The sequence below is a fragment of the Geotrypetes seraphini genome, chromosome 7 (genome assembly GCF_902459505.1).
Source record: "Geotrypetes seraphini chromosome 7, aGeoSer1.1, whole genome shotgun sequence".
Taxonomy (NCBI): Eukaryota; Metazoa; Chordata; class Amphibia; order Gymnophiona; family Dermophiidae; genus Geotrypetes; species Geotrypetes seraphini.
In genome coordinates, this window is record NC_047090.1 from 18,531,229 (window position 1) to 18,547,243 (window position 16,015).

At 46.6% G+C, this 16,015-nt stretch overlaps 1 protein-coding gene across 10 annotated transcripts in view; it reads right to left on the minus strand.

The window, feature by feature from the left end:
* Window positions 1–16,015, minus strand: part of ITFG2 (integrin alpha FG-GAP repeat containing 2) — a 131,024-nt gene that overhangs the window by 41,529 nt on the left and 73,480 nt on the right. For 8 of the 10 annotated variants that reach the window (XM_033951952.1, XM_033951949.1, XM_033951945.1 and 5 more), the window contains 2 exons: window positions 13,009–13,103; window positions 5,796–5,852 (listed from right to left, as the gene is read on the minus strand). In XM_033951952.1, coding sequence (XP_033807843.1) covers window positions 5,796–5,852; window positions 13,009–13,103 — 152 coding nt within the window. The remainder of the gene's footprint in view (window positions 1–5,795; window positions 5,853–13,008; window positions 13,104–16,015) is intronic. The other 2 variants (XM_033951948.1, XM_033951944.1) reach the window with 1 other exon arrangement.

The following is a 16,015-nucleotide window of genomic DNA, read 5'->3' on the forward strand; positions in this document are numbered from 1 at the left end:
CCGTTTTCTTCGGGACGAGGAAGTACCGGGAGTAAAACCCTCGGTTCAATTGGTCTGACGGGACCGGCTCGACAGCCCGAAGCTGAAGTAAGGTTTGGACTTCCTGAAGAAGCAGGGCGGTCTGCGTCGAGCTTGAAGGATACTCTCTTGGAGGATGGTCCGGGGGGACCCGGTGGAATTGAAGAGAGTATCCTTCTCTTATGATGGTGAGGACCCATAGGTCCGTGGTTATGGCCTCCCATCGATGGTAAAAAAGATGGAGGCGGCCCCCTATGGGAGAGGCCGAGGTTATGCTCCCGGGGGGGGGGGCGTCAAAAGGGCTGGGGAGCCTTAGGTACAGCCGGTGGCTGAGGTTTTTGCTGAGACTTCTGGGGAGGTTGTCTCTTCGCAGGCTGTCTCGCAGCAGGCGTTTGTCTGGGCGTGTAACGCCGCTGGTAAATCAGGGGTGGCCTGGAAGGTCGAGACTGTTGAGGTTTGGGTTTGGGCCGCAGGATGGATTGAAAGGATTTTTCATGATCCGACAGCTTCTTGGTAACAGTTTCGATAGACTCATCGAACAGGTCAGCTCCAGCACATGGTACGTTGGCGAGTCTGTCCTGTAGGTTGGGATCCATATCGATAGTACGGAGCCATGCCAGGCGACGCATAGCTACCGCGCTTGCGGCGGCGCGTGCCGAGAGTTCGAATGCATCGAAGGAGGATTGCATCAGCTGGAGGCGTAATTGGGAGAGGGAGGCTACCACTTCCTCGAACTCGAATCGAGCTTGGTTGTCTATGAACGGAGTGAACTTGCGGAGCACCGGCAAGAAGAACTCCAGATAGGAAGAGAAAAAGAAGTTGTAGTTTAGCACCCGTGACGCCATCATGGAGTTTTGGTAGAATTTTCTACCAAATTTGTCCATCGTTCTCCCCTCTCGGCCCGGCGGTACAGAGGCGTAGACCTGGGAGGGATGAGAGCATTTAAGGGAGGACTCGACCAGTAGGGATTGGTGGGAGAGTTGAGGGCCCTCGAACCCTTTATGGTGCACGATGCGGTATCGAGCATCGAGTTTGCTGGGGATCGCCGGTATGGAATACGGCGTTTCGAAGCACTGCATGAAGGTCTGGTCCAGTAATTTATGCAAGGGGAGCCGAAGCGACTCCGTTGGAGGGTTAGGTAAATGCATGGTGTCCAGATACTCTTTGGAGTATCGGGAGCCCGTGTCAAGGGTCACATCCAGATCCTCCGCCATTTGTCGGAGGAATGATGAGAAGGACAATTGTTCCGCCAGCGTCGGTCTGTGGGACGGGCTGGAGGAGGAGGAGGCCTCCAGGTCCGTGGACATCGGGGAGTGACAAGGAGAATCGGGCACCAGTGTCTCCTCGTACTCCGGGCCCCTCGGGGGGGACACCTCTGATGAGGAGTATCCCCTACGTTGCAGTTTTTTCTGCGGTGACACCTCCGAATGGCGTGAGGAGTGCCAGGATGAGTGTCTCGATCGGTGCCCGTCTCGGTGGCGGGACGGGGATCGGGATCGTCTGTGCATCGCATGGTCTCCCGAGGCCCCCAAGTGGATAGGGCTGGAAGCAGTGGATCGCAACTGGGTTTGCGATGCGGGTTCTTGCGATGCTACCCAAGTCTGGTAAGGAGTACGGAAGAACTCTTCCTGACTATGCCCAGGGCTTCGAGTATCGATCGGAGGTCTGGTCCCATGTTGGCGCGGAGGCGTAATGGGTTCTAATGGCGGCATATCGGTAAGCGAGGCTTGCCGCGTGGGCATCGCCGCCCTCCCCCCGTTCGTCCTCGTCGGTTGTCGAGGTCGAACGGTGTGGGGGAGGGGGAGGGGGGCGGACCGCCCCTTTGGACCGGTACCGGGAGGTCACCCTGTATGGCAGCGATGAGCCCGGGTCCGATGGTCTGCATGAGCTCAACGAATTGAGCTTCCAGCACGGACCGTAGCGAAGCCGATAAGGAGGGATCCGCACCGAAAGGGGGTCCTCCTGCACGGACATCGCGCTCCTTCGAGGCCGAGTGCTTCTGCTTAGTAGCTTTCGGCACTTTGATGACCATTGGTGGCACTGTGGAAGGAAGAGGTACCTGAACCGAGGAGACCGGGGCAGGCACCGACGTCGAGCTCGTGGATGGTGTCGGGGTGAGCGATGCCGGTTTCACCACACTCGATGCAGGAGTGGTCGATGCCGGTTTCGCCCGAACCGGGGAGGTATCAGATGAAGTGGAGGCTGAGGGATCCTTAGCTGCGTCCATCTTGAACATCGATTCCCACAATAGGCAACGCCGCTTGAATGAGCGTGCCGTAAGGGTAGAGCAAGGCCCGCACGATTTCGGGATGTGGTCAGGGCCCAAACACTGCAAACAGCGCCAGTGAGGGTCCGTGAGTGAAATCGCGCGTTGGCACTTGCTGCACTTTTTAAACCCGGTGATTGGCCGGGACATAGGCCGGAAAATCTCCGCCGCTAGGTCGAAGCCAGTGGGCCTGAGCCACGTGGCCGGCCCGTTCGACCTGCCGGAGGAAATAATCTTCTTTTTTTTTTTTTTTTTTGAAAAAGAAAAGAACTGTTAACTGTAATTAAAAGAAAACGAAAACGCGGACAAGGAAGGCAAATTTAACTGAATTCAGCTAGCGCATGAAGAAGTTGAACTTCTCAGCTCCGCGGAAAAGAAAGAACTGAGGAGACACGCCCGGATCTCCGGGTAGGAAGGCACCGGCGCATGCGCGGTGCGGGCATCTAGAAACTTTAAGTTTCTACAAGCAACACGTGCTTGTGAGACGTCCGTACCGGGGCTCTGTCTGATGACATCACCCACTAGTGAGAATACCTGCCTGCTTGTCCTGGGATAACAGTTGTTATCCAGGGACAGCAGGCAGCTATTCTCACTAATGGGTGACGTGATCCAACGGAGCCCCGATGCGGACGCTTCTTTGAAGAAAACTCGAAGTTTCGAGTCGCCCGCACCACGCATGCGCGAGTGCCTTCCCGCCCGATGTACCGAGCGTGTCTCCTCAGTTCAGCTAGCTAGCAGAGAAGCCAACCCAGGGGAAGTGGGTGGGACGTGAGAATAGCTGCCTGCTGTCCCTGTTACGGTAAGTAACATTGCTTTATCCCAGGACAAGCAGGCAGGTATTCTCACTAATGTGTGACCTCTAAGCTAACCAGAATGGGATGGTGGGAGAGTTGGCAACTTAGGAGAACAAATTTTGTAGTACTGTTTGGCCAAACTGTCCATCCCGTCTGGAGAAGGTATCCAGACAATAGTGTGAGGTGAAGGTATGAACCGAGGACCAAGTGGCAGCTTTACAAATCTCCTCAATTGATGTTGATCTGAGGAAGGCTACAGAAGCTGCCATCACTCTGACCTTGTGGGCTGTGATTTTTCTGTCAAGGGGCAATCCAGCCTGGGCATAGCAGAATGAGATGCAAGCCGCCATCCAGTTGGAGATGGTGTGATTGGAAACGGGGCATCCCAACTTGTTCGGATCGAAGAAGATGAAAAGTTGAGGAGCAGATCTGTGAGGTTTGGTGCATTCTAGGTAGAAAGCTAAAGCACGCTTACAGTCCAGAGTATGAAGAGCAGATTCTCCAGAGTGAGAGTGTGGCTTCGGAAAGAACACTGGTAGGACGATGGATTGGTTGAGATGAAATTCTGAGACAACCTTAGGGAGGATTTTCGGGTGTATGCGGAGAACCACCTTGTCATGATGGAATACTGTAAAAGGTGGGTCCGCAACTAAGGCTTGTAGCTCACTGACTCTTCGGACAGAAGTGAGGCCAATGAGAAACACCACTTTCCAAGTGAGATACTTCAGGTGAGCCTTGTGAAGAGGTTCAAATGGAGGTTTCATAAGCTGAGAAAGAACCACATTGAGGTCCCAAACCACCGGAGGCGGTTTGAGGGGAGGATTGACATGGAAGAGTCCTTTCATGAATCTGGAAACCACCGGATGAGCAGAGAGAGGTATCCTTTGAAGAGGCTGATGGAAAGCAGCAATTGCACTAAGATGGACTCGTATCGATGTAGACTTGAGACCAGAATGAGAAAGGTGCAAAAGATAATCCAAGACTGAAGACAAGGAAGAGTGTTGTGGCTCATGATGATGAGAAAAACACCAAGAAGAAAATCTCGTCCACTTTTGATGGTAGCATTGTCTAGTAGCAGACTTCCTTGAAGCTTCCAGGACATCTTTCACAGGTTGAGAAAACTGGAGAGGGGTTACGTTGAGAGGAACCAAGCTGTCAAGTGAAGAGACTGCAGGTTGGGGTGAAGCAGAGATCCTTGATGCTGTGTAAGCAGAGATGTAAAGACTGGTAGAAGGTATGGCTCCCTGCTGCTGAGTTGAAGTAGAAGGGAGTACCAAGGTTGTCTGGGCCACCGTGGGGCAATCAGGATCATGGTGGCATGGTCTGACTTCAGCTTGACTAGAGTCTTTTGAATGAGAGGAAATGGAAGAAACGCATATAGAAAGCGATTCGTCCAGTCCAGGAGGAATGCATCTGCCTCGAGGCGCTGAGGGGTGTAGATCCTGGAGCAGAAGTGAGGCAGTTTGAAGTTGTGGGGGGCTGCAAAGAGGTCTATCTGAGGGGTCCCCCACAGAGAGAAGATATGATGGTCCACTCGTGAGGTTTCAGAAGACGGCTTAGGCTGTCTGCTAAAGCATTGTCCACCCCCTTGATGTAGACCGCTCTGAGGAAGGTGTTGTTGCGAGTCACCCAATCCTACACCTTCAGAGCTTCCTGGCAGAGGGAGGCCGATCCCATGCCTCCCTGCTTGTTCACGTATTACATGGCGACCTGGTTGTCTGTGCAAATGAGGACAACCTGGTCGCGAAGGAGATGTTGAAAGGTCTGGAGAGTGTTGAAGATCGCCCTGAGTTCCAGGAGATTGATGTGGCACTGGCGGTCCGTGCTGGTCCAGTATCCCTGGGTGCGGAGGCCGTCCAGATGGGCCCCCCAGGCATAAGTCGACGAGTCGGTCGTGAGGACTTTCTGGTGGTGGGGGGTGTGGAGTAACAAGCCTCTGGATAGATTGGAGGAGAGCATCCACCAGTGAAGAGACTGTTGTAGAGCAGGAGTGACCCGGATGAGGCGAGTCAGAGGGTCGGACATCTGGGACCATTGGGGAATCCTGAGGTGAAGTCTGTCAAGTGGAATCACGTGAACTGTAGAGGCCATGTGGCCTAGAAGGACCATCATTTGTCTCACTGAGATGGACATCGGTGGTAGAAATGAAGGAGGCGGCCTCCGATGGGTAGATTTACTGAGAAAGGGAGGACGATGGAGGTTGGGGTTATAGTGTCCTAGATTTCTTTTACATTCTTCCTTTATAGTTTTGATGTACAAAACATATTAAAAGACATTAGGGCCTGCGAAAAAAATACTGAATGCCTTAGGCAAACCTTCAGCCATACCCTTCCTCAATTAACTTTCAGGCCCCCTCTGTTCCCCTCAAGGCATCATGTTTTAAGTATTAAACAGAGTGTGTATGAGTATGCTTGTGTGATTTCCAAAAGTCATTTATATAGGTAAATGAGCTATTTGAAAATTGCCCAGCCCTTCTTCAGGTAAAAGTACATTGACAGTTCTTTCAGTTTGTGTCGCTGCCAGTATCAATTGTTTTGTTTTGCCTGCCCCCCGAAATTGCTGTCCCGGGTGACCACCTAACCTTGCCTAATGGTTGAGCCAGCCCCGATTGACATTGTCCTATGCACTAAGTAGGAGTTTTAAGTGCAATAGCTGTACAAGCCACAGATCACACCAAATAGTACAATAAACTTAATAAAAGAACTAGCATAGCTTACCATCCAAAGTGCACATGGCAAACAGGCCTGATTTGCAGTCTCCAGCACCAGACCCTGTTAAGAGAAGAGAAAAGAAATATGACTTCTATGGTCTACTACCTAGAAATATTAAAGACAATTTAAATATGAATGTATAATGAGTGAATATTGGGCAAACTGGATGAGCCCTTCAGGTCCTGCTGTCATTTACTGTACTACTATGAGGTGGAAAGTTAAAAGAATAGGTAGGTCCAAACTCCTTTCACTACACCACAGAAAAGCAGGTACATTCTTCATAGCAAAAAAATAAATAAAAATAAAAAAGTAGAAGTGGATGGAATTCACTGGACTAGATGAAATAAATTTATCTCACTTATTACCAACCTCCCCCCCCCCCAAAATCAAAATACATTCCACAAACTTTGGAAGTTTAATATTTCATTGCAGGTCATTAATATACAAAAAGCCACATTTCTCACTCCACTGTGGAGTACAGTTACAATTAGTTTATCTTCTGCAGATGAGAGCGGAGCTTGCAGGAATGGGGCAGTTACAGTAAAAGAACTCACAGGAACGGGACAGGAAAATGAGCTCCCGCGGGGATAGGGACAAATTTGTCCTCGTGTCATTCTTTAATCCCAAACAAGCTAGAATTTATTAGCGTTGATTCGTGATAGTCACAGCTTTTTAAATAAAATATTTCTCCAAGCCTCCGTCCCTTGAATTTCCTATCTGATATACCGCATTTCTTAACAATTGTGGTCAAATCAAGGCGGTTAAAGTTAAAAACAATGGGTACAAGATTAAAAAAAAACAACCAAAAACAGACGAGAAAGACCGATACTGTAAACAAACTGGGACAAAAGGATAGTCAGGGAAGGGATGAGTTGCAATATTTATAAGGGAAAGGGGAAATTAATAAAACAAAAGAAAAACACAAGAGGTTAAGGGGATAAAGTTTTTTTGTTTGTTTTGTTTATTCCAGGATAAGAAGCATCTGTAGGGAAATAATAAGCCTTCAGCTGTGACTTGAATCTCAGATAAAGTAGTAACGAGCAGTGGCATACCTAGCATATGTGACACCCGGGGCCCATCATTATGTGACACCCCCCAATCTGTACGAAAAACATGATTTTTAGTAACAAGCCACATGTCACACATGAGTACAAGATTTAATTTATAAATTACTAATTCCATATCAACCAATCAGAACTTTAAGATCCATTGATCAGAATTTACTGACTGTTCCCTCACTAAAATTTATAAACACCAGACGGCAGTTTATATTTTCTGTAACAGCACCACAGACATGGAATGCTCTTCCAATTTTTTTACGTAATGAGCAAGACTTGGTAAAATTTAAAAGTAATTTAAAAACATTTCTTTTTAATGATGCTTTTAATACTTAACTTAATAATTTTTAAAATTAATAAATTAATAATTTTAACAGTTTATACCTTTATACTTAAATGTTTTCCCTATTGTGCTTTTCCTCTGTTCTACTTTTATTTAACAAATGTATTTCAAATACCCCTCTTACCTTATGTAATGTAGTATGTATTACCTAATGTAAGTATTTATAGTTTGTGCTGTTTGTTCTCTATTAATTATCTTTTAATATGTACATCGCTTTGAATTTGATTAAGCGATTAATCAAGAAAAATAATAAACTTGAAACTTGTATCTAGGAAAAGGCAGCATCTTACATACTGCAGTGAGCAGTACAACATCAATACACCCATTGTAAAACTAAACAAGCCAGACTAGTACAGATCAATCCTGCAGTCAATCCTAACAAAAAACCATGTCTTTCGAACATATAGAACACAGAAAACACCTTCGCCTAACATGGAATATCACAAACTAACCCCTCCCCCTTTTATAAAACTGTAGTGTGAATTTTAGCCATGATGGTAACAGCTCTGACGCTCATAGAATTCTGAGCATCAGAGCTGCTACCACCACGGCTGGCGCTAAAAAACGCTCCACAGTTTTATAAAAGGGGGGATAAAATAGAAATACATAGGCAAAGGTTAAACTGAACCAGTAAGAAGCTGGACTCTGCATACAGTGCACCACAGAAACAATGACACATGTCTCCTAAAGCAATAAATAAATACAAATTTTTTTTCTACCTTTGTCTTCTGTGGTTTCTGCTTTCCTCATCCTTCCATCCACTGTCTGCCGTCTCTCTTCCCCTATATGGCATCTTCTCTCCTTCTATGCCCCTTCCAGAAACTGTATGCCTCCCCCTTCCATCTCTCCTTTCACCCCCATTGGTCTGGCATCTCATTCCTCTCTTTCCCTCTCCCACACCTCTCTTCATTGCCCCTGAATCTACCACCCCTCAACCTCAAATTATGTCCTCTGGTTTTACCATTTTCCTTTCTCTGGAAAAGATTTTGTTCTACCTTAATACCCTTCAAGTATTTGAACGTCTGAATCATATCTCCCCTGTCTCTCCTTTCCTCTAGGGTATACATATTCAGGGCTTCCAGTCTCTCCTCATACGTCTTCTGGCGCAAGCCTCCTATCATTTTCGTCGCCCTCCTCTGGACCGCCTCAAGTCTTCTTACGTCTTTCGCCAGATAAGGTCTCCAAAACTGAACACAATACTCCAAGTGGGGCCTCACCAATGACCTGTACAGGGGCATCAACACCTTGTTCCTTCTACTATTAGGAAGGAACCGTATATGCTGGGAGGAGAGAAGCTGATATGCACGGACGGGGAGATGGGACCTTGGGGTTATAGTGTCCAAAGATCTAAAGGTGAAAAACAGTGTGACAAGGCAGTGGCTGCTGCCAGAAGGATGCTGGGCTGCATAAAGAGAGGCGTATTCAGTAGAAGGAACAAGGTGTTGATGCCCCTGTACAGGTCATTGGTGAGGTCATTACTCTGCATTTATTTGCATTGAATTTTAGTTGCCAGGCATTAGACCATTCCTCTAATTTTTGCAGATCCTTTTGTTCATCTCTATCCCCCCGCAGCTGCAGCAATGGATCCCACCATCTACTGATCCACTATCTCTCCTTTTCTCAACTACCCTTTCATCCAGCATCTCTCTTCTGTGTCCCTGTCCCTATTCTCCTCTCCAGTACTGTCCCCTTTGTGTCCCTGTTCCTATGCTCCCTCCATGCCCAGCATCTTATTCCCATATCCAGCTTCTTCTCTTCCTTACCTCCTGTATCCCCTTCCCCAGGTACAGGCTTTCTCCTACTATCTCTCCTGCCATCCTGCACCCTGCTTTGGAGCAGTATCTGTCCCTTTTGTACCCTTCCCCTTGTGGTCTTGCATTTCTCTCTCCCTCTCTCCATTAGTCCAGCACCTCTCCTCTGCTTTCCTCCCCCTCTTTTTGGTTTGGTCTCTCTATTCCCTTCACTTCACCCCAGGTTTGGCATCTCCTCTCCCCCTTCTCTTACTCCTTCCTCCTCCTCCCTCTGCACAGGCCTGCCTCCTGCTGTGAGGGCACTCTTCCTCCTCCTCCCTCTGCACAGGCCTGCCTCCTGCCGTGAAGGCACTTTTCTTCCTTCTCCCCGCTGCGAAGGCAATCTTCCTCCTCCTCCCCACCACGAAGGCCTGCCCCCCTGCCGCAAAGGCACTCTTCCTCCTCCTCCCCGCCAAAGGTCTGCTCTCCCCACGAAGGCCTGTCCCCTGCTGTGAAGGCACTCTTTCTCCTCCTCCCTGCCACGAAGGCCTGCTCCCCCCGCAAGCCTGCATGTTCCCCTCAGCTTCGCCGCACTTACTTTAAGCAGCTAACACAGCAGCCTGCAGGATCGCTGGTGCTATAGCGATCCCTGCAGCTGCCCGTCGTTCTCAGCGGCATGGTCCCTTAGCGCGATCTTGCCCCTAGCAAAAAGAACATGCCTCTGAGGATGACGGGCAGCTGCAGGGATCGCTATAGCACCAGTGATCCTGTAGACTGCCGTATTAGCCTTAAGGTAAGAGCGGAGAAGCTGGGGGAAGATGCAGGCATTTCTGACTGAACCTCCCCCCTCAAGCAAGAGCGGCAGCGGATGGCCAGCAAGAGGCAGCGCTACCGCTCCTGCTTTAGGAAGGCACAGGGAAAGGGTTGGTCATCGAATTGGGAAGCCAATTTTTTTTTAAATTGAATTGATTCGAATCGATTTACCCGATTCAAATTGGTGAATCGATTCGAATCGTGAATCAGGCAGCACTAGTGCTTACAAAGGGGGAAAGTATTTCTGATGTTATAGTGAATGATCATCTGGCATCCAGTGATCACAACATGGTGTGGTTTAATTTTAAGACAGGTGTAGAAAGGGTTCATTCAAAAGTGAAGGTTCTAAACTTTTTAAAAAAATACTAACTGTTCAGAGGGATGATTATGTCAAAGAATTGTTATTTTATTTTATTTATTTCTTCCATTTGTGCGTTGCACATACCTATACAAGCTCTAGGTGACATTACAGAGGAAGGTGTTAGAAGAGGGTAGGGAGGACTATGGAGGGCAGGAAGGAGTGGAGAGGAGAGAAGCATGTAGAATATTTCATAGAAATTCCTAACTTTACAGATAGGAGAATCTAAATGAATTAAAGTAATATGTAAAAAGGAATAGAAGGGAGGAACCATTAAACAATAGAATTCAGTTAATAAAATAAAAACAATAGGGGTAAAAACAATGGAATAAAAGTTATAAAAATTTATAAACTGGAAGAAAAAATTGAAAACCAAAATGAAATAAGTCTGGCAGAAGTCCAGTTTCCTGAAGCAGTTCTGTTGCTTCAGCATATTTTATATAATCCCAATAGCAAAAGTCCAGATGGGACAGATATCACTCGGGCTTTCCAGCTGCTGCAGCCCTGACTCATTGCTTCCAGGCAGAAGATGCACAGAGATAGAACATTCCAGCGCCGTGCCACACTGCCCTCGGTGGGCAGCGGATGCTCATGGGCAGCTCTCGAAGAATATAGCACTCTGCCTCCATCGGACAACCGGGAGGAGGAGTCCCACTCCATGGATCCGGAGACACCACCAGCTCCTTCCCAATGAGAGAGCAGACACCACCCCATCCTAGGCAACCACCAGCAGCGATCAATCATGCTTCCACTGGTCCCGCCTCCAGCAACGATCTCCCCGCAGCTATCTCCAGTCACCACACACAGTAAGAAAGGCCTCTGCTGAAAATGAACCGTTCCAGGCCAAGATGTTTTCTGACTCGCCCGAGTGAAAATTAAAAGAAAAAAGTGCAGAACCCTGTAAAACTATGAATAAGGTAGATGAAAGGAACAAAATAAAACTAAATAGAACTAAAAACTTAAAAATATAAGAGAGAGACACTGAAGCCCAGGTCTTACTCAGGCAACAATCTAGAAGCATCTGGATCTGGATGGGAACATCTGGAAGTAGGAAAGGAGCGGGCAAAACTGAAAGGAGCTATTGCAAGGGCACCAAACCATTCTGTAAAGAAAGTAAGTATAAGAAAGAGGAAAAGAAGGCCACTTTGGTTCTCAAGAGTAGTAGCTGAGAAGATAAGGAAAAACGAGGCTAGCTTTCATAAACTACAAAAGATTGCAGAAAGAAGACAGGCAAAAATATGTAAAAAAATTAAGAGGCTGGTTAAGTAGTCAGGAAAGCAAAGATGCAAATGGAAGAAAAAATAGCCGACACAGTAAAACAGGGGGACAAAACATTTTTTAGACATATTAGTGATAGGAAAAGTGCTAAAGTGGAATTGAGACTCAAAGGTGAAGGGGAGGAATAAGTAGAAGCTGATAAAGATAAGGCTGAATTACTTAATAAATATTTCTGTTCTGTGTTCACAGCTGAAGTGCTGGGAGCGAGACTCAAGAAAACAAAAGCTAATAGGGCTGGAGGTGTGGTAGACTGATTGATTTTAAGAGGATTGAGTTTGTGAGGAGCTCGCTAAACTACAGGTAGATGGGGCCAGATGGTAAAATCCAAAGGTAAACTAAACTAAACCTTAAGCTTATATACCACATCTTCTCTACTGAGGGAACTTACAGAAATTCTGGTGACTTTGCTGGCTGACCTTTTCATTGCTTCTCTAGAATCTGGGGTGATACTGGAGGTCTGATGTGGGCCCTTCTCCACAAAAGTGGAAGTAAGGAAGATATAGAACTACAGACTAGTAAGTCTGACTTCTGTGGTAAGTAAATTAATGGAATACTTTTAATCCAGAGGCGACATGGATTCATTAGAAGCAGGTTTTGTTAGACAAATCTGACCAACTTCTTTGACTGGGTGGCCAGGGAGTGGCTTTAACAAAGCCATTGACAGTGTTCTACACAAGCGTCTAATAAATAAACTAAGTGCCCTCAGGATGGGTCCCAAAGTGACGGGCTACGTCAAGAACTAGTTGAGTAGAAGGCGACAGAGGGTAGTGATCAATGGAGATCGCTTTGAGGAAAGGGATATTACTAGTGGTGTGCTTCAAGGTTCGGTTCTCAGGCCTGTTCTTTTTAACATTTTTGTAAGCAATATTGCTGAAGGTATGACTGGTAAGATTAGCTTCTTAGCGGATGATACCAAAATCTGCAATAGAGTAGAAACCTCTGATGGTGTGGAAAACATGAAGAAGAACCTAGTGAAGATTGAGGGATGGTCTGAAATTTGACAGCTATGATTTATTTATTAAATTTCTATACTGTTTTTATCCAAAATGGTTTACAAGGAATTACATACATAAAAAGTTAAGAATCCATACAAAAATAAGAAGATAAAACAGACATATTTAGGGCTCCTTTTACAAAGGTGCACTAGCGTTTTTAGCACGCACTAGATGAAAAACTACCGCCTGCTCAAGCCGTTTAGTGCAATCCCTTAGTGAGGGTGAAAATTTTGTGCTAGGCAAAGACTGCTGATGGAGAATTAATGTTGCAGCCCTTGATAAAGCTGGAGTCTTATGAAGTTTGGACTTGGAGCAAGATATCTGAGGTCTTTTTCTCCACTATTTGAAACTATTGCAGTTTCTATTAACATAATTGCTAATGTGCTTAGCCTGTTTTCTGGTTATACTTTTTAGGTTTTGTTAGTCTTATATCACCATACTAAGCATTCTTCTCATCCCCTAATATTCATTTTTCCACATTAATCTCTGACTATCTCAAAACTTTCCCAGGAATCGCCGAGATGAAACATTAATCTTTTCTTCTCTATTACTAGCGTTCCCTATCCAGCATGACCCATCACTCAGATCCTCTCTCTCAGACTTTTCAGCATCTTTTGTCATGTCCTTTTTTTCCCATTACTCACCCTGACCAATGTTTCCAATAAGATGAGTGGAAACATTCTTATTGTGAATCCTACCAGATGTCTGGTGCAGAACCACGTCACGAACTGGTGCTTCCCTGCAAGAGGATGGAAAAAGAAAACAATGGTAGTGTTAAGGCTCAAGTATCCATAATATGCTAATACACTTCATTGGAGCTATCACCAAACAAGCCTCCCTGGCTTGGCATGAATTCTCAAAGGGAAAATGAACACAATTTGGAACTTGTCAAAAGTACCCATGGACACTAGCAAGCACTTTCCACACAGATTGTTGTTGGGTTTTTTTCAGGTACAATAGTGCCCCTCTAACTGAAAAAGCAATTTAGGTGTATTATTTTCCTGCCACATTCTAAATATACCTCTAGGACTATTTCATCTTAACACAACTACCTGTAAAGTCCATGGGTTGTGGGACACCATGCATATTGAGGAAGGACAATTTTCAGGTATCCAATTTATAAGTAGAGGGCAAGATTAAACATTGGGTAGACTCTACGCAAGCGAGCAGACAGGACCATCATTATAAATATGTTTTAGAACTACAACTGCCAACTGGATCTAGGCCTGGGTTTACCCCACTGCATACAGGGACTTGTAGTTATGACTTCCCCATTGCATTCCTTAAGAAAAGCAAGACTACAGGTCCCAGCATGAATTAGGGTACACCTAAGGCAGGTCTAGGCTGATTCAATGCGGTCATTTCAGTAGGTTTTGTTCACATGGGGGATGTGCCATGGCTAGCATCACTGTTCTGTGGACCATGGCTTAGACTAAGCTCCCAGCCAAGGTAAGCGCCGTTTTGCTCACCTTGTTGCTCCCATTTCTACAGGGGGAGGAGCTGGAGCGCTTTCTCCCCTCCCTCACCTGATTAAAGATTGCGGCAGGTCAAGCTGCAATCTGTCACTGTTTGAACCACTGCTTTATATGCATGTGTGTGCTAAGCTCCGAGTTGGATTCATGGATCTTTGCTCTAGGAGCTGCTTTAAAGTCTTTGAACGTCTGTAGAAGATGTCATTATGCTCAGCCTAAGCCCCTAAATACAGAGTGTAATGGAATAAGAAAATGTGTTAAAATCAGATGCTCTAGCTCTTTGATGATGTGTATGCAAGTATGCAGCAGTGTATGTGAGTGATACATGAATCGAGAGGAAGATGGGCAGTAAGCTGAAACTTATCTCAGCTTCCTACTTTTATTTATATATTTACTAATAATAATAATCATTTCTACAGCGCTATAACACATACATAGCACTGTACATCAAAACAAGAAGGGACAGGCTCACGACTTTTTCACTTATAGTTCAAGATAAGTTACCTTCAGGTACAGTAGGGATTTTACTGTAGATGGGCAACATCCAACAGTTTTAAGGAAATAAAATATAGGAGGTAAATTTCTTTGGTATCTTTTATTTTATTGTTTGTCTACTTGTGCCAGAACCAATAGGAAGCTGAAAAAAACAGCCACTGAAGTGAACCCTTAGGCTGGGGGTCTAGGCCAATACAGCACATCCCGCTTTTCAAACCCGCAGACTGGAGGTCTAGGCCAATTCTGCACAGTCCGCTTTTCATTATTGCACTTTATAGTGCACCGCACCATTCCGACCCCCGGATTGGATCCACCCTATCCTGTGAATCTGGATCCAGATGGTAGCTTTAGACAAGGCCTCATGTGGTTTGGCTACAGAGAAAACTGACAGAGGAGGAAACAGCAGGTAAGATGTTCTCCTGACTCCACCTGCCTGGGAGATAATGCTAGGGAGTAGGAAAGAACAGACGGAACCCCTAGAAGTGGTGGCTCTGCTCCCTCCACCCTTCTTTCTGCTAGCAACTGCCTAGCCAGGCCAAAATTAGCCTTATAAACTATTCAAGAGGGCTCCTCCTAAACATTCGGGTTGTAGGTACAAGTCAAGTTTGTCCGTGCCCTAATCCTGCTCTATATACAAGCCAAAGGAGAAATTAGGTTCTTACCTGCTAATTTACTTTCTTTTAGCTTCTCCAGACCAGTAGAGGTTAACTTTACGAATGGGTATATATCTAATCATGACCAGCAGGTGGAGACTGAAAACAAAACTTTGGGACAGTATATCCTAGCCCCTCCTCTCTATTTCCCTCAGTCTGCCGAATAGCCAAGCAGAACCAAGAACTGGAAAACAACAGAGAGAAAAAACAATACTCCAAAAGGAGTAACAAATAACATACCCAAAATGCTGTTGGAAAATGCAGAGGAGAAATTCCCGAAGGAAGAATGTCCCCACAGCTCGCCAGCTAAGCCAGCCGAGCCACAGCCGCTGTTCTTCAATTCTCCCCGGCCCTAGAAAAATACTAGAACCCGCAGCAAAAACCAAAAACTGCCCGCGCAACAGCCCCAACAACAACAACAACAGACAGGGTGGGGACCTCTACTGGTCTGGAGAAGCTAAAAGAAAGTAAATTAGCAGGTAAGAACCTAATTTCTCCTTCTTTAGCACTCTCCAGACCAGTAGAGGTTAACTTTACGAATGGGACGTACCAAAGCAGTCCCTCTCACGGGCGGGACCCCCGAAGGGCCGATACCAGTACACGCTCACCGAACACCGCGTCCCGACGCGCCTGCACATCAACCCGATAATGACGAACAAAGGAATGCAAGGAGGACCAAACCGCAGCCTTACAAATATCCACTGGAGGCACGAGCGACGACTCAGCCCAAGAAGCCGCCTGACCCCGAGTGGAATGAGCCTTGAGAAACTCCGGAACAGGCTGCTGTTTCAGAAGATAAGCGGAAGCAAACGTCTCCTTGATCCAGCGCGCAATAGTAGCCTTAGAAGCGCCCGCTCCCCGACGAGGACCCGCCAGGAGGACAAAGAGATGATCGGACTTCCGGAATTCCTGGGTCCGCTGCACATAAGAGCGAAGGACCCGACCGACATCCAACTTGCGCAGCTGCCGTTGCTCAGAAGAGCCCTCCCGACCACCCAAGACCGGGAGAACCACCGATTGATTGACATGAA